This window comes from Plutella xylostella, chromosome 2 (assembly GCF_932276165.1).
Source record: "Plutella xylostella chromosome 2, ilPluXylo3.1, whole genome shotgun sequence".
Taxonomy (NCBI): Eukaryota; Metazoa; Arthropoda; class Insecta; order Lepidoptera; family Plutellidae; genus Plutella; species Plutella xylostella.
Genome location: NC_063982.1, coordinates 3480800 through 3500869, shown reverse-complemented (window position 1 = coordinate 3500869; position 20070 = coordinate 3480800). Strand labels below are relative to the sequence as shown.

The window sequence follows — 20070 nt, the reverse complement described above, 5'->3', positions numbered from 1 at the left end:
AGCTAAGCCGATTTTGATGAAATATGGCTAAGAACATACAAGATGATGAACATACGCTACCTATGAGTCCTATGACTCAAAAACAGAAATCGAAGATCGGTTCAGCAGTTTAGAAGCTACGCTACCAGAGACAAAAAATACACTGATATTATACTCTATGATACACAGACACTTTAAACTTTTAACAACCCCTCTTTTTGTCGAACGTTCTTAAAAGCTCCGTCGAAGTCGGGTAAAATGCGTTCAAAACACACCCCGGGGTCAACATTCGGCCAAGTTACCCCGGGTCTGCTGAACTGCTGTGAACGCCCCTAAGGCGGCCTTGCGTGACCCTTATATTGACCTCTTATAGGCAAAGCTGACGGATGGTTAGTTAATGTGAATGTTGCGCTGTAGGTCTCGGGTTCGAATCCCAGCTGTACACAATCAAAAAACAAAACATAAATATAACTTAGATAACATTGCCGGATTGGGAGGTAGCCGCATTGGATCGGGATGAGTGGAAAATTAAAGGGGAGGTTTTTGCACAGAAGTGGTAAAATACATAGACTATTTAAAGAAAAAAACAAATTAACAGAGATGCTCTAATGGCAGTTTTATCGCTAAAAGCAATCTCTTCCAGACAACCTTTGTATAACAAGAATAAAGAACAAATCCCTATATTTGATAATTTTTTGTTTCCGATCCGTCTACCAAATGTAGAGATTATAGCAAACATAACAAATCTAAACTCAGTTTAAGTCAGATATATCCTATTGCTTCTCAGGTCTTGGGTGTGGGATCATAGTACCTATACAGTTACACGTATGCACAATTGCACATTGCACCTGTTCCTATATTATTATAAGAATGGCTGTTTTATAATTTCAACAATTTTAAAGAAAAAGGAAGCAGTGGACCAGAGCGGCACAGGACCGGAAGAATTGGCGTACAAATAAGGAGGCCTACACCCAACAATGGGCGATAGAACACTGATGATGATGAAAGAAAAACTACTTAACTTGGCTATCAAGCATAGACCTAGAGACTCTATAAATCGCCCACCATGCCATCACACCCTTGAGGTCAACAGCCGGCCAAGTTACCTCCAGTGAACGGCCTCTAAGGTCCGACGGCCTTGCGCGAACCTAAAATAGGCTCGATATACGGGTACATGGTGTTGGAAAAAGGGCAATGCAGGGCAAATAAAACGGCCGACTGGTGTAGTGGTTAGTGACCCTGACTGCTAAGCCGCAGGTCCCGGGTTCGATTCCCGGCTGGGGCAGATATTTGTTTAGAGACAGATATTTGTACTCGGGTCTTGGGTGTTGATATTTATATTTAATATGTATCTATCTATGTATTTGTGTAGATCAGCTGTCCGATACCCATAAAACAGGTTCTGCCTAGCTTGGGGTCGAATGGTCGTGTGTGTCCCCACATATATATTTAAAAAAAAAGCGGAAGGCGGTTGTCTCAGGGGGTTTTTCTCAACAACGACTTTTGGAAAATTGCAAAAAAATAATCCTTCGTATAATATCTAATTCCCATATTTAAAAAGTCACTTTACCAACATAGTTTCTTAGGATTCATTTATTATGCTGTTTTTAAAGAGGAAGAATTGTAACCATTTTATCCCGCTTCGCTTGAGGATCTACAATACAATACAATACACTTTATTTGCACCAAGAAGAAATAAAATACAAAAAACAAATCTTAAAAATAAAACAGTACAATAAGGCGGCCTTATTGCTTATAGCAATCTCTACCAGACAACCGTTCTAAGGATCTAATTAAGGACCAGCAGATAATAATATGTGCTATGGAGACCATGGAGCTATGCTCCGATTATTTGAAAGAAATTCCTTTCCATCAGTGAATGACGACCAAAGGTTGTCTGGTAGAGATTGCTATAAGCAATAAGGCCGCCTTTTTGTACTGTTCTTATTTTTAAGTTTTATTTTGAATCGTTTCTGTTTTTTTGGTGCAAATAAAGAGGATTGTATTGTATTATATAGACCAATTAAATAATATGCTATCAAATTTACCTAGTCACAGGAATTAAAATACGCACTCACGCCTTGTACTAATGTACTCCCTTGCGGGGTAGGCAGAGGTGCATTGCTGCACCCACTTTTCGCCAGAGTGTTATGTTAGTCCCAATGTAATAGGGGGCGGGCCTATTGCCATTTTACGGGCACATCCAAGACCCGAGAACAAATATCTGTGTTTAAACAAATATCTGCCCCAGCCGGGAATCGAATCCGGGACCATCGGCTCAGTAGTCAGGGTCACTAACCACTACGCCATTCGGTCGTCTAAATGACTTAAAAAAGACTAATAGAGTTTATGTTATTTTTGTCTACCTAGTGATAAGAAAGTCATGAATTATTACTTATTGACATACTTAATTCTTTAAAAATGCTTTCGTAGAAATGTTACGTAACTTCCTCTGAGCATAAATTGCATATTTTATGTTATGTAATATATTATAACCGCTGACATGTATAAAAATAATTATCAAGCTAAAATGCAAATGTTCAGTTCCTAAACTCACTAAGTACATTTAACAGAGCATCAGGATATTAGCAACTAAGATCGGTAATGTTTTATTCCAATTTTAAATTAAATATTTGAAATAATTGAGGTTGTTTGCTGTCGGCATTTTGTGAGTGGAACTTTTTCATTGCCCGGCAATGTATATAGCCTCAAAATTCCCACAAAACCCAAAGACCCTAAACTAAAATTAATAATAGACATGCAATTAATAAATGACATTTAAGTATCATTTATTTATTATTTCGGATCTAATTTAATTTAATTTTTGCATGTGCCTACCTATGATATTAATATTTTGACTAACAATTTTCGACATGTTTTACTAATTCACTATGGATGTTATATCTGAAAATAAATGTTTAATAATAATAAAAAATAATAATTCAAACAAAATAAGAATCGTTCCGTCTGTGAATCGATCAATCGTTCTCGAACATTCGGAGGTGTGAACGGCCGATCAGCGAGTCAACGGTCGGCGTGACGTTGCAAATTTTCCGCATTCGAAAAAAGATTCCAAATTTGAAAATAAAGTTTTGATATTCGGAATAGTTTCCTTATATTATGTTTTGCTATGTGATCTTATTAACTTCATATAAGTAATATACTTACGTAATTTTATATGCATAAGGTGTTGTTGTTTTATGAAAACTGCATGTATATATTTGAATTTCCTATAGGAGTACCTACCTACTAATTTTAACTTTAAAAAAATATATTTAAAAAAAATTGGTTCTAACCCAGTTTTATTCAACAAGTGCCTACCTACCTAACTATAGCACTTGAAAATTTACAGGATCACGAATACCTACGCGTATAAGTCGTCAACTCGTCACCCAAAAGTTCAATTTCGCAAAATTATGCAATTTCCTTACGAAATATTTGAGTATGCGCGATTTTTACCATGTGCCTAGTAGTCGAAAATATGAACTCTTTCTGCGAGCAATGACCCTTGCCAGTGTGCCTAGTGCCTACGTGACCAAAAAAATACCGTCTCGGCCTGAAATTTTGAAACTCAACTGAAATATTTTTATGTCATTTTTGATATGTAGGACAAATTCTTTATTAGTCATGTTCTTAATTCGACGTTTTACTTTCATGAGTAGAATTTACAGCAGGGCCCTGAGTGCGAGTTTTTTCACCTATCGAGAAGTGAAATCGAAACGCAAATTTGTATGGCGTTTTAGACACGCCACCTAGCGGTAAGTAGCTGTACTAGCTCCGCGCCATACAAAATCTGCGTTTCGATTTCACTTCTCGATAGGTTAAAAAACTCACACTCAGGGTACAGGTCTAGTATAGGTTTGTTAGACTGTCGGAAACTATAAAAGATTACGTTTTCTCGCATACAAAGTGGCGCCTCTAGCGGAAACAATCATGCGACTTTTGACCGATAATTTAGCACATGACAGAAGAAAACGTACACTTTTATAGTTTTCAAAAATTGCGAAACCTGTACTAGATGGGCAGAACTATTCTGCTTTACTCAGAGACGTCATTTAAAACGTTCGTTAAAAACTTAACTGATCGTAGTTAATTATTTATGATAACATATACATGCCTATGTGTAAACTTTTTTCTTAAGTAACCCTTAAGTATGTAGGTACATAGGTATGTCACTTTTTTGTAAGTAACCCTTAAGTATGTAGGTAGGTACATAGGTATATATGCGGAAAGCTATAGATTGCATCCAGTGGTGCTTTGGGAGAGGCTACCTTAAAATCACTTTCAATGGTAACAACATTACTGTTATATTGTTTATCTATTTTTTCTTTCTATTTATTCGTCATTTGAAATAAATAAATAAGTGGGGACATCTCACACACGGCCATCCGACCCCAAGCTAGGCAGAACCTGTGATATGGGTTACACAAATACATAGATAGATACAAAATAGATGACACATGCTCATCACATCGAACCTGCGGCCCCCAGCTTCGGAAGCAGCTTCACTACCGTCTTAGCTACGGTGCCGTCTAAAGTAAAAAAAATATCATCATCATCAGCCAATAATCATCCACTGCTGGTGCTGGACATAGGCCTCTCCTAAGTAGCGCCACAACACTCGGTCCTCTGCCTTCCTCATCCAACCACTACCGGCTACCCGCCTAAGGTCGTCAGTCCAGCGGGCAGGAGGGCGTCCCACGATGCTCAAAAAATATATGACTTCAGTTTAATTCATGAGCATGAGCAGTCAAGATCTACGTTGGTCGAGTAGCATACAAAATTACAGCTGTATTGGTATTGATTCAGGCGATAAACCGCTGATAACAATATTTTGATATTTAAGTATTAAGTTAGGTATTGCAAAAAAAAATGTTTCCTGTTGCTAAGCCAATTTTTTTTCAATTTCAAAACTGGCTATATCTGCTGAAGAACCGACACGCGACTTCATTCGAAATCGATTCATCCGTGCTATACTGTTTAAGATGTTTATTTGTAGGAAGTCTGTAGTAAGTACTGTTAAAATTTTGTGGCTGTCGGAGCACATTTTTCTTGAGAAAATCAATTTTATTTCTAGACGTCTAGAATGTTCTATTATAATTATAATATACTATACGCATATTAGCTAAAAACTGTAACTATTTAGGTAATTAATTATGTCATAATAATCCTAACTAATATTATAAATGCGAAAGTAACTGTGTCTGTCTGTCTGTCTGTCTGTCTGTCTGTTACTCTTTCACGCCAAAACTACTGAACGGATTTGAATGAAATTTGGTATACATACGGTCTAGACCCTGGGAAAGAACATAGGCTACTTTTTATCCCGGAATTCCCACGGGAAAACTTTTTAAGGCGAAGCGAAGCGCGCGGGAACAGCTAGTGTTGTATAATATAATACTGTGTAATAATATAAGTTATCGTTTGACTCAGGCCCTAGAAAATTTACCTTTTATATTTCTCTCAAGCGTGAGACTACCACACTCTATCCACCCACGTACTAAGTACCTACTTACCTACGAGTACCTACCCAAATTATCATTATTATTTTCAGGAAAGGCATCAGTTTATTTCACAATGACTTTCAATCTTTCTTTCCTCGAACCTAAACTTATCACTAAGCAACAGCACCAGCCCTGAAAACATTGATTTTTAGCCAATTAATCCTGAAAAACAGCCCACCGGTAACCGGTAAGGACCAACAAAATATACCTACCTACCCCCCAAGCCCATTTCCTATAGAGATGTGATATATTTTTCTTCCTCTACTACTAGTAAAAGGCAGTAGGTTATTCACCCGAAATTTGGCAGTTCATTGGCCCGTTCGTCGACCTCCGAGTAATGTATGTATTTAAAAATAGAGCAGGATAGAAGATTGTTTTGTAGGAGTAGATAAGGACGGAAGATGGCTGATTTTGCAGACTTTGTTAATGGTTTGGAATACCTAGGTACCTAGGTTGGTTCTTGTTTTTTGTTGATCTAGGTTTCAGTTTTAGTAAGGATTTGTTTTGGTGCCTTGAAATGTTTTTGCTTCGTAGTTTTGTTAGAGATTTATAGTACAGTAGCTACCAGAAGAACTTGATATTATGTAGGTGGTATGTACTTACGTCGGTAGATAAAGAAGATACCTACCTAACCTGCTAATGCATGATGTTATGTAAGATAATGTATATTATGTTTTAATTTATATACAATAAATAGACAGCGTAATTCATAAATTGTTAATAGGTAAGTTCAAATAAGTATTACTTAGGTTGGTTACATTACATCATACATGTTTTAATTTTAGGTAGATACTTAAGGTACCTATTTTAGTACTTAATTATAAACCAAATGCTTAAAATATTATTATAATTAGGTAAGAGCCACTAGGAGCTACTTAATATAACGAAAGTTCGTTGGCTTTTTGGTAATTGGTAGCCTTGGTGAGATAAATTAACGATTACATACCTAGGAAAGTGATATTTAAAACCTAGGTATTTAAGTAAGTACTTTAGTACTTTACATAATTTTCTTTACTGGTACATGAAAAAAATCTCTGAAAATAAGCTTAATTTCGTTAAAACTATAATTAATAGCAAAGCAAAAATAGGTCACTGACCTATAAAAAATAATGCGAAATCCTACAGTCATCTTACAGAAACCCCTACGTACAAAATGTGTATTAGTAATTCTTCGTTATTCGTGATTCATTGAATAAACAGATATTTCCTTAGCAAAATACCGTCGGGATCAACAAACTCTAGTGAACTCTGAAAAAACTTTATTATGACGCGGACAGCGCCATCTAGAATCTGTGACCTACACTATATTTCGGGTGTTTGGATTCTGTACGACATCTGTTATCGAATAGCAGAACCCGAATTTGTATGGAGTTTTTTGATACCGCCATCTCTTTTCCGGAAGCGGAACTAAAGGTCATCCAGAGTTCGGCGTAGGTGAATGTCCTTTGGTTCACGTGTTTATCACGGAGTATATTATGTACAAAGCAAAGTGCTGTATTATCTTAGAGTATATATTTGTCTAGAGAAGAAATGGCCGTGTTCTGAATTCTCCTTCTCACTCAAATCATAGATGTTTCTACAAAATAAAAAAAACCTAATTATGGGGAATTTTATCTTACGATTCTTATAAAAAATACACAAAGACACAAAGGCTGTTTTTTCTTACATAATACTTTATTTATATTTGTTTTAAATATAATTATTTATTGTACACAAACTGAGTGGATTGTATGATTGATTGATCCGAGCGAAACAACCCTCTTCAAAATGTGCCGAACACAATTTTTGTATGATTCTTTGGTTCCCAATTTGTAGGTCTGGTAGCGTTTATCCATTTTCTAAATGTTTTTTCTCCTGTCGGAAACCTATGAAGCAGAGATAAATGGGTGAGTATGAGCATTATGATTGTGGGCCAAATATGTGATGGAGGTTATTTTTAAAGGAAACACCTTTGTTCCCAGCCAGTCACACTGTTACTCGTTGGGAATTTTATGTTAAAAATTCCCATCAGTCCACACTCTGTTACTCGTTGAAACACCTTTTTCCTTCATTCCCAACGTGTCACATACAACTGTAACACTGTAACTAGTTGGGATTATAAAAATGAAAATTCCCAACAAGTCACAGTAACTTGTTGGGATTTTCCACTTTAGACAAAACCGATTATAGAATAGAATAGAATACACTTTATTTGTACACCCAAAATGATTAATAAAATACACAAGTTGTAACTTAATTTGGATGCGGAAAGCTAAATATCGCATCTAGTGGGGTGCTTTGGGAGAGGCCTACGTCCAGCAGTGGACTGCTATAGGCTAATGATGATGAACTTAATTAGGGTACTAAAGGCGGTCTTATCACTAAAAGCGATCTCTGCCAGACAACCTTTGGATGTAGGGAATAAGAGATTAAGGTAGATGGCGATAGTGGAAACTCAAGTCTTTTGAGCCAATACGTACTCGTACAAGAGTCCAATGGATCTGTATTCCACCATATGCGATAACTTATAACTACTACATGACCGTTATGCAAAATAGTAATATTGAGTGTTATGTAACTAGTTTAAGTTTTCCGAATCGGTGTTGGTCCCCAATTTTTTTGCCATTATTTTAAGATCATCTGCATCTTCCGTCTATGTCCGAGGCGCGCCCGCGGTGTAAGCGCCAGGATCATCATTAATCTGAGGTACTTCGGAAGTACCTAATTATTTCTTCATGGTGGAGCAGAGCAGATATGAGTCGATAATATCAAACTGCCATAATGTCACCTCCACGCAAAATTTAGGAAATGAAAGTTTTCATTTTCTCTATTATTTTATGGCTACTGCTGTACTACCCACCCAGCATCAATCATTCATAGAAATGTGAAAAAGAAAAGAAAGTTTTGATTTTATAATTCGGTTTTGATTTTATAATTTTATTGTTAACTAGTTTAATAAAACTTATTTGATTGTTCGGAATAATTATTTCTATTTTCATACTTTTTCAAGAAACGAAATAAAAAAATACGTAACAATAAATACTAATATAAGTCACAGTACCTATCACGTTAGGCATCATCAAAATTCATCATCACTGAACAAATCTTTACGAGTAACGGGAGAACAGTTGGGAATTTTCTAGTTCATTACAGAAATAAAGCATTCCCAACGAGTAACACTCCCATCGAGTAACACTGTGACTAGATGGCACACTTTTCATGAAGAATTCCCAACTGTATACAGTGTGACAGGTTTGATGTGTGACTCGATGGGAACAAAGGAGGAAACACCTAAGTATTTTATAGCTATACAATAAACTTAATATGCATATACAGAAGAAATCACACATTTATTCAATTAGAATTCCCAGAATCTAAGTTATTCATCTTCTACCCATATCAATTATGGCCAGCAGCATCGAATTCTTATATTATAAACTTAGTTACAATTTCTAGTATTTTCTTTACATAATATTATATTGTTTCTGGGTAAAATAAATTTTCAATAGCTGGCAACACCATGAGATTTGTTATTATATGGTACCTCGTAATTTTTACTTAAAATTGATACTAAAAGACCTTACAGTATTAAAATTGGTATCGTTTTATATTAAAATCAAGCCAACAGATAGTACTGTAGTGAATGTAAGCTTGTGAAACTTGATATTATCTACTTACATGTGAAAAGATATCTCATCCATAGTTCCATCGTGTTTTCGTTCACTATGCTCTGTACAACCGAACAAACTATACCCACCCATGTCTCACATTCGTTAAGTGGTGATAATATTCTAATAAACTTAATAAACATCCACAAACCACTAGCAAATTAACAATAAATATCTTTTAGAAATTCTTTGTTGTAACTGTCAGCCTTTGTTTGTCATAGTATTCATTGTTTGGCAAAGAGAACTGCCAAAACTGACGTAAACAGGCGCCAGAGCAAAAAGGACAAAAAAACCTGTACAGCTTAACGTTTCTCTCTTACGCTTTAATGTAGCTAAGCGTCTCTTTTTCGCAATGTCACAACTGTCACGATTATACCCCTGTGTGTATTATAAATAACATGAGTGTACATTGACGCAATGACAACATATTTTTCCTTTAATTAAATGTTATTGGCACGGGGAAATATTTTCAATTTACTTTTATTGTTATGTTTAAGACAAATAAAATTTGTAGAAATTCATTTAGGTACCGTAAAGTAGGTCCAAACTACTCCAAACCAAGGATCACTACTTATATATTTTCACCCAGTGTGATTATAAAGGAAGGTATAATCTACTTATACCTACGGTCATATACTTACCAACCTAATATACCTATATCTTAAGTAAATAGCTAAGTCAGTACACCCCATCTTAACACTATAGATGGACCCCAAAACTTACCTACCATGAGGTAATGACTTAGACAAGTAAACCGTGAGTAAACCTCAGTGGTTGACATATCTCTGGGTAATGATGATGATATTGTGTGTGCGTTAAAGAAAAATAATTGATTATTTAAGTAAGGTATACCTATACCTACTTGTATGGTTATTTAATTTCTTGAATTTTTAAAGAGGATTAAGTACTCCCTAACCCCCTTATTCATAGAAAAGTTACAATACGTTTTAACTAATAAACTGTTTTGTCCCTCTCTGTCAAAGAACAAATTGATGTAACTTTTCTATGAATAAGGGGGTAAAGACTCGTCTGTACCTTCTCACTAAAAAGAATAGGTATGGTACTGTACTGACCTTTGTGTAGGTAAGTGCTAGGTACCTAATACCTATGCCTTCATTTCCCTATCATTACCTATTCAAATTGAAACGAATAGGTTTTTCAACCTTACCTACCCCTCTTTCATAAAGTTGGTAAGTAAGTAAGTATTTTGCAGCGTGATATTGATAAGAAAAAAAAATACCTACGTAGGTAAGTATAAGGATATTTTTCCAATAAAAATGGAAATGATTGCAGGAAAAAAAAACAATGACTTATTAATCGTTCAATGGACGATTAGATTTACAACAATAGTGCTAATAAAGACGATAAAAATGACATAACTCATACGAGGTGAGTGACCTGCGGGAAACCTACACTGGCGACATCTATGCGTGAACTTAAGAACTGAAGGTCGATGACCGGCAGATTTTTTCAAACAATCATGAAACGAGGCTGTTTTTTTCATTAACAAAAATAATTACCGTCCGTAAAAAATATTTTGTTATGATGCCTTGTTTCTGTCAGTTGCTGTTTATCATTACTGTGTATTTTTCAGAAGAATTGGCAGTTTTGCTACTCCACGCTTGGCGGCGCTATAATCTATGTGAAATTATTTTATTTATTTGACAAGACCAATAGCTACCTATTATTTATCCAATTAAATAATTATTGTTTATATACCTATAATGAGCGTGTGTAATAAAAAAAATGCTAAAATGCTATCTGTAAGATAGCTCTTTTAAATTATGATCTACTTACACTCCTACCTCCCTACCTAGCTACCTAGGTACCTACCTACCTAGACTACCTACTTTAGACTTTAACTTAATCAAAGGGACAAAGGGCTTAAACCGAAGATGAGTATAGGTAGTCGGTAGTGTACCTACCAAGGTTAGGTACGTATTTAAGATACCTAACAACCTAATAAGTTAATTAAGTACTTACTTCAATATAAAAATGTTGGTTGTTACACTGGATAATAGTACACTGCACTAATGCATTCTTATTTTTTACCTTGATAGGTACCTATCAAATTTCAAAAACACATCGGTCAATTTTAGGCCGAACCATACTAGGTAGGTACTCGGACATTGACCCACCCCAAAAACAAAATAATATCTTTAAATCGATGGTCCGTGACCTTACGGAGGTCAGGCAAATGTAGATCTCGTGAGAGCTAGCTCAAAATGTGTCAAGGTGTCTGAGAAATGACCTATTTCCCACTTTTGGGTCACCTGCTTCGCTAGTACCGCTAGTACGGCTACTCAACAGTAGATGGCGTTAGGTGTCGCGAAGGTTGCCGTTTCACATGGTATAGTAACCGTTATCGAATGCATTGTTGTGAAGTAACGTTATTATGATTTTATTTGCAGACTTTTTTAAGAGTTGTCACTTATCATAAGATAGGTTACACTGATTCCTTATTAATAAATGCTTTCCATAGTAGCTAGATATTATTAGGGTTGTCAATGAGATGAGAGTGAAAATACGGGAATCTTAATTTGCTATTTGTTTTGTTAGAGTATGAAAAAAATAATGAAGATATAGTAGTCCCGTAAATATGATAATTTTTTGTAAAACTAGTTATAAGTTGACAACATTTTTTGTTTTTGTTTTTATTTTTTTAAGCTGAAAAGCTATTTTATGCAGCAATGCAGCAATGCACTTCTGTCAATACCGTAAGAGATTATTGTTTTTTTATTATTATTATTTAGATATCGAAATCCAAACACATTAGGTATAGGTACGGTTAGATGCAGAGAAACCTGACCCCCCTCTCATAGTAACAATGCTTCTGAGGGGGGTCAGGTTTCTCTGCCCCTTACTGCAACCTAGTTGAAATTTAATGGATGTATCGAGTTTAAATTTTAATCATATATTCAAGTCTATGCACCTTCTATCTGTAAAAACGTAAAAAAAAAGGATTTAGGTTGGGATAATCGCCTATTTTGACGATCTTATTCTTTGAAATTCATAGGGTATTTAATATTTAATACTAATAACCCTTGAACGCTTTGTGCGCAAGTCCAACTCGCACTTGGCCGGTTTTTTGAAATAAACATTCATTCAAAAAGTTCCATAATAATAAAATTAACAACCTTTAACAAAACCGAATAGTAAAAACAGTGAGGTACAGCAAAAGTTTTAAAAGTCTTTGCAAAATCATACTCTTTAGTTTTATCATTTTACAGACGGTCTGTAAGTAAGTACTTATACATCCAACTTTTGCAGAGCCACGTGTTTTTCAATAAAGCACCTAAATAGGTCATCTTTTATGAGTCTAAACAAAGCAGGACGGCCAGCTATCTATCCTTGTTCCTCCTAGCGTATTCCTAGTTCTAGAAAGAGACAGGGATAGAGAAAGGGGGGTTCTCCCCTGCTGGTTTCGGATAGTTTTGTATGAAACTACTTCAGTTGTAACTGAAGGGGAATGGTAAAGCATAGTATTTTTTATCATTGCACGTGTGTAAATAAGTTCCTTTTTGGATAAATTGCAAAAATTTGTGAGATTAAAACGGTGCAATTTTTTGTTTATTTTTTGAGAAAAAATACAATATTTGAGTTTATATTATTTCAGTGTCCGCAAAAAAAAAACGCGGGAAATGAAATGAAAAGCACAAGTTAAAAATCGTGTCGCAGAAAGTCGAGCTATAAAATATCGTGATGGTCAGTCCCTAAGTGCCAATTTCTCCTTATATTACTTAACTTTTGACACATCTGTCAAGAATTTAATATGGAAATGACGTATAATTGATCAACCTTTCCCTAGTTACGATCTAACCGACATAGAAATGGAGAAATTGGAGCTATTACTTCTTATTAATTTATTTTTATTTATTTATTTATTTATAAACACTTTATTGTATAATGATAGAAACAGTTACAAAAATGGACTTTAAAGTAGTAAGTATATACAGAGGCGGGCTTATTGCCAAGAAGAAATTCTTCTTTCTTGTTGGTTTTACCTGATAGGACCCTATTACATTAGTACTAACAATAATGTGGTGAAAAGTGAGTGCAAGAATGTGCCACTGCCTACCCCGCAAGGGAGCACAATAGAAGAAGGTGTAATAATAATCCTAACTTCCTAACTAATATTATAAATGCGAAAGTAACTGTGTCTGTCTGTTACTCTTTCACGCAAAACTACTGAACCGATTCGAATGAAATTCGGTACAGATATGGTCTAGACCTTGAGAAAAAAAATGGCTACTTTTTATCCCGGAATTCCCACGGGAAAACTTTTTAAGGCGAAGCGAAGCTCGCAGGAACAGCTAGAGTATTATAGAACTAATCCCGTATGTAGAGTATCTGTTAAAAGTTGGAAGAAGAAAACTCCAAACAACTTCTAGTGGTGTGCTATGCTAATGGTAAAGCCTTTTTGCAGTTCTGAGCTACCAATGAGCCAATGAGAGTAGATTATAGGTAGACATTCTCTGGTAGAGATTGCTATAAGCAATAAAGCCGCCTTTTTGTACTGTTTTATTTTTTAAGTTTTGTTTTTTATTTATTTTTTGTTCTTGGTGCAAATAAATTGTTTTGTATTGTATTGTATATTTTTATTAATATAAATATAAAATAGGTACCTATCATCAATTATTGTTAACGTCTGGGCCGGAAGTAGCAGTTAATTCACACGAATTTAGCCAACAATGTGACAGTTAGTGCATAAATTCATTATAATTTGTATAAACAAACAGTTACTTTACTGTGTGAATGTGAAAATTCCTAGACAACACAGTTCAAAATCATCTTTTATTTATCATTATTGCGAAATTACCGTCAGATAACGGAACAAACAGTTACGTTGGCATAAAATTTCACAAGCGCGAAAATTATTCTTTTCGGCTCCCGCTGTCTAATTAAATAATATAAATAATTAGCATCAAGCAGGTATTCAAGTCAAAGAAAGCCGTTTCACATTCAACTCTCATGTTAAATAACGTAATCAGCCTGTCTTCCACTATTATATCACGTTACATCACCGGCGATTCGGCTTTCCAAACACATTCAAAAATGTAAAAAAAAAAACGAAGTCGTGCTAACAATCCATTTTGAAAAGCAAACCTCTGAACATTCCTTTTGAAATAAATCCTTTTTGAGAAAAAAAAAACACTAGTTTCGTTTCGTTATCAAATCACCGAAATCCATCACTCAAAACGCACGCACGCACATCACTATTAAAGTTTAAATTTGGAACGCGGTATTTTTTTCGAATTCGAATCTAAGGCCCCGCTCACATAGATGTGTTGCAAGCGGGCCATCGGGGGAACAACTAGGAAATGAACGGGCTCAGTATACACTCGCGCTAACCCACACTCACGAGCTATGCATAGCTGTACGCTGTGTATGTGTTTTGACACATACGGTGTTATTTATAGGCCTATGCGTGCTATATGACACGGGAATGCACTTGTGTGCATTTTTTATGGGTTCGGAAAATCTTTTTGTGTTTTGTGATCGTGCTTTTGTAGGCTTAAAGCGATAGGATATAAATTAAACCCATATAAAGTTATGATGGATCCAAAACTCACAAAAAATATATATTTTTTTATTTTTAAAAGCAAATTTTTTTTTTAAAGAAAATGAAAAGGTGACAGTTTAAATAAGAATGGCGTAGCATTTAAAACGATTATAAAATTAAAAGCTTAGTTCACGCAGCGGTTCTTCGAGAAAAATGTTACGCGACTAAATCACAACAACCGTTATTACATAACAGTACGTAGACAGAGAGGCGAATACGTTTTCCGGGCGGTTAGAACGAGACGGGAACTCGGCAACGCCGGTTGTATAATAACAGTACACAGGGAAAGCTCTCACACATACTTTCTTCGTATATAACACGAACACATGCAAGCTAGAGTGTCAATGTGTGCACGCCCTTACATTTTTGTGTTTCGGATGGAAAAGCCGTTGGAGAAAATTCCTTTTTCAAAATCGACAGCCTCACCACTTTTATGAGCTATTTTGAAACTTGTTACCCTAAGATTTAGGTCCACATTCATGTGGAACTTTTAGGACTCGAAATTTTAAAAGTTCATTGACATGCGTGGTTGAGTGTATTCTTGGTCGCACTGAACTTTTTCGTCGAACTGAAAAGATGACAAAAGTAGGGCATGCGTACTGAAAAACATGAAGAAAAAATCAATAAGTTTCTTTCACATGCAATATAATCGAAGATTTGTTGTAAAAAATATACACAATAGAGGTGACTAGACGTGAAGAGTGTAGAGGTACCCTAATTAATTATAATAGGAATAGATAAAGAGAGGGAAAAATATTTTTAACAATTAGTTACGCTATTGGGCGCTAGATGGCAGTAAATAGGTTTTTGACTTTATCATAACAAAATGTATGCAAAATTAAGACTATGCAAAATGAAAATTGTAGAGATAAAACTGATGAAAAAAAGTAGCCACGTTTTATACCAATAAGATACACATAGGTACCTCACTACCTACAAGTTAGCGAGTTCAAGTCAAACACTAATTTTAGCGGGAAATTCATGGCACAGTATATGTAAGATTTTACGAAACGGGATATTCAAATTCCATTTAAAATTCCTTACGGTGACAACGACCGCCCCACAATAGAATAATAAACGTACACCTCTGTAAACCTGAATAACTTACTACGCATTGTCAATCATTTGAACCTAAAAATAGTTGAGCTTTGTCTCAAAATAGTCCATATACTACAAAACGCCATTGCATCATAGCGCGAAGGAAGTGAAATAACAGTCATAATATTTGTATAGGCATCCCTTGCTGTCGCTATGGCGATATCTTTGTCGCACGCATTGGACGGTGCGCTTGAAAAGCGGAAGAGTGAGAAATATGTCTGCGCCGCTCTGTCAATATGGGCGAGGTGTATGTGCGTCCCGCTCGTGCAAGGCAACGGAGTGCGTTGACCTGTCCTTGTTGCGTCTGTGTGCAGCCTTGTTATACAGTTATACGAAGCGCTTTGTATGTGGTTCGCGTGCATCGTAAGGGCCTGCGCGCACTGCGATTTTTTTAGCGCAATATTTTTGTAGAAAAAGAAGAAAAAAATATTTCGAGGATATATAAAATAGTGGGATTTAAAAATCGTGTGTAAAAAAACGCAGTGTGCGCCCTAAAGACACTTCACATCTAGTTCTAAGAATATTTTTTCCATCACATGACATCTTAACTCCTTATAAGGTTTTAGTAGGGTTCTATTATTAATTATGATGGCTTACGATGTTGCCTATCAAGATCCGTTGCTTGGGCATAAGTCAACCCGTCTTCAGTCTTACCTGTAACAAGAAAAAATCAATCAATAAGGTAACAATTTTTTTTTTACTAAAGTTAGTGAAGAAAATTTATTTCAGAAAACCTTATTATTAACGCAGAATTTTCCCATAAATAACCTAAGTAATACATACGAATCACAATGTAAAATAAGCGTCCAATATGATCTTGCTATTAAACAAATTCGGTTACGTCCCAAAAGTACTTATAAAAAAACAATACACCGACCCCTGCAACTCCAAAATCTGAAACATTATAACTTAGCCTTTCTTAGCGCTGAAAAATATTGCGTCAGAGAACATAAAAAATGTCTGCCCGAGCCGCGGCGTCACACCGACATTACATCACTAGTCGGCGCACACACGCTTACGCACGCACACATACAAGCAATACAGACGTATACGTACATGCCTACACGTACGATCGCTAGGGATGGCCTGTGCCCGTGTGTGCGTGTATGGCCTAATCTTCTGTGGAATGCGAGCTATGTACCCCTAATGAGTACTTTTTCAACGGGTTTTCTAAAAGGAGATTTTCTTTGGGTCGACCAAGCCTTTAATTTTTGCTTTCTTTTGGAGGACTTTTTAAATGTGAGTCTTTGAGTCGAGGCAGGTTACGAGCGTTTAAACGATAGCTGTTTTTTATAGAGTTTAATTTAGCTATACCTAAATACTTTATTAAAATTATGTATCTGAGATACCACTGTAAGTAGATTTACCCTTTGCAGATTAGTATTTTGAAAATCAATAAGGTACTTACAATGTTTAACTACATAGAAATACATTGTAAGTATGAAATTCATTAATTAAGTATTTAAAATAAAGCCAGTAAAGTAGTTTCTTATCTCTAAATATAGTTTATATGTAGAAATATACCAGACTGAGGGCTGCAATTACAACTATTATAAGGAAAATAAAATGAAGACGTTGTAAATACGTTACTCGTATTACCTATTAGGCAAAGTCACTAAGTAGTAAGTACTTATGTACTAACCTATTACCTTGCAATTAATTATGTGCATAAAGTAGCTACACATTTCTAATAGCAGTAAAAAAACTTATCAGACTGAGATGAATTTGATTGTAAGTATTTAAATACCACTAGAAAGCTTTATCGTATGGATGGGAAAAACTAGACTGTTTCGGAGCATTTGGAAAAAACCAATAACCGACAGAGTTCAATCGACTACGCATTAACCTCAAAATGGCGGAATTATATTTGACATTATCAACAAAAGACGAAGTGACAAATAAAAGTTTCAAATTTCACGATCGCGTTTCTCGCTCATCATCGAATAATTATTATGGCCGGTACAGTCGAATTCAAAAAGGGTGAATTTTTTAGGTGTTACCATCACGCAATAAAGGGGCTAGTTAGTAGGCCTCTTCTAAGTTATAATTTGTATCTATAGATAGATTTTCTGTCCAATATTTCGGATTTCTTTAAGTAGTTTTGAGTATTTTTTTTTACTTAGAAAGACATTGATTTTTTTATATCTATATCCAAAATATGAAGACTAAACAGAACTTAGAAATTGGTAGAAGCTAAATCAATATGTAAATACTTATGGGGGAATCTATGTTGTACGATTTCGACTTTCAGCAACGAAAACTTCGAATTTCAGCCGCGCTTTGTTTATCTGTAAGGTCATTCTGAGAAACATTTATTCTGCTTTCCTGTCTGTTCTGTAATTTAGGCTTCTCTTTTCAGAAGTCGTTAAAGAAAAGTTTTCTGACTGTCATCGACCTTGAGTTGACTGTACATTGTCAGTATCGAATGCCAAAAAGTACCGTCTGGTCGTATTCAATATGTACTCGTGCTGAGTATGTGACGTCTTTACTCCGAATGATATCAAACCCTGACCTACAACAATAATAAACAACACGTATATACTACTAACTATAATAAGTATCGAATTAATATCACAAACGAATAACGCGTTTTACCTACTATCGAAGAATTTTTTTGGGTTGGAGATACCATTCATTTAAAACACAAAATCCAAGAAAAATATATTATGTGTCTTAAAATAAAAAAAATGCCTCTGCCGGGAATTGATCCAGGTCATTAGACAGACGAGTCAGTTTCAAACGAAGAAAAGCCGCGAAAAACTACGCCTTGGTTAAATATTTTCATAATGAGGTGTTTGGAGGATCCTAAAAGTGAAACTTTCACTGGTTGTTTTAGGAGTGACTCAGAAAATGCCGCTTTCTCCTCAAACTGACGTCAATTTGTCATCCACTCGGATTTCAATAGTTTCGGGGCTTTTCTACACGAATATCTTGCATTTTTTGTATTTTAGGCAAAACATAACTAAAATTTGACAATGACGGCATTTATCATCATCATCGTCAGGTTGCTCGTTAAAAAAGCTCCAACTGCCATTGCCGTTCCATATGAAACTGGAACTTTTTCGTTGCTCGTGAGTGTAATATTGTGAAGAGCATTTACTTTTATTTATTTATTTAACTCTTTATTGCACAAATACCTATTACAAATAAAAGTACAAAGGGTGGACTTAATGCTAAGAGCATTTTCTGCCAGTCAACCCGCAGAAGGTACAAAGATGTAAGCTGAAGTTTGTGTTTACGTATTTTAAGTACTTATATGCATTAACCGCGCCGAGGAGTGCCATGCCTTCATAAGCGGTACTTTAAGATATTAGGTGAACAGTTAAACATTATCCAATACATATTATTTAATCATTAAACTTAGAAGCGCCTTGCATATTGCCGAGTTAAACGCACTAACACAAAACTGGTTACAAAATGCAAATCTAACCAGAATGGATAATTGCCGAGTGTTTTAACAAATATAGTAAAATGTTTTAGTGCGTCCTTCTTAGCAGGGCCGGCGAGTTAGCCCTTTGCGACTAAATCTATTACATAACATAGAAACTTACGCCTTCTTCTAATGTACTAGACATTACTAATAAAATTATTGTTTTAAAATAATTTTTATATTTCATATTTATTTAATGTAATCATTGTAGGTATTGTGTTATAATTAATACTGCGTAAATTGATTAAATATTAATAATGCAGTAGAGTTGAATGAAAAAAGTAACTAAAACTCCAAAGAAGTCATAGAACTGGAGAATCTTTCGTAGGAAGCAGAGCGTTACCCACTAAGCAACCAGCGCTCCATATTACCTTACTTACGTTGTATAATTAAGTCTTCATAATACACGAACGGTTATGTAAAGGAAAAATTATCGATAGCGCGCTGGGAAACTTTTTTTTAACGACAGATATGATGCTTGGGAATCCGTTTAAAGAAAAAGTTTCTGTAGAAAAAGTTTGCGCTACGCAACCTAGTTTAGGTGGTCTATGGTATGAGTGATGGTTTCGGTGGGAAAACACTATTCGATTTTTTTTAAGTTCAGTGTCGATAACTTTTGGTTTTGATAAATTTTCACGCTAACCTTAGTTTGTCACTGCCCAATGATAATGATTTTATAAGGATTAGCATAGAATATTTTTTTAATAAAAATAGTACAATCGATTTTTTAAGTGAATGATCGGTTCATGATTGTGAATCATAAACTATTCTATTACTATAACTAGTCTATTATAAACTCACACTTTTTGAGACCTTAAAATTAAAACATCTAAAACCCAAAATAACTTT

At 35.2% G+C, this 20070-nt stretch overlaps 1 protein-coding gene and 1 long non-coding RNA gene across 11 annotated transcripts in view; both read right to left on the bottom strand.

The window, feature by feature from the left end:
* LOC105394379 (probable nuclear hormone receptor HR3) overlaps positions 1-20070 on the bottom strand; it is a 98788-nt gene that overhangs the window by 36782 nt on the left and 41936 nt on the right. The window contains exon 2 of one of the 10 annotated variants that reach the window (XM_038111277.2): positions 16389-16445. The exons of 8 other annotated variants lie outside the window; for them this stretch is intronic. In XM_038111277.2, coding sequence (XP_037967205.1) covers positions 16389-16445 — 57 coding nt within the window. Of the gene's footprint in view, positions 1-14236; positions 14336-16388; positions 16446-20070 lie in introns of those variants that run through there. One more of the 10 variants, XM_048627760.1, reaches the window with a different exon arrangement.
* Positions 7139-9109, bottom strand: LOC125490098. The gene is made up of 2 exons (XR_007267443.1): positions 8754-9109; positions 7139-7432 (listed from the first exon to the last, which is right to left on the bottom strand). It is a non-coding gene; the product is annotated as an uncharacterized LOC125490098 (long non-coding RNA).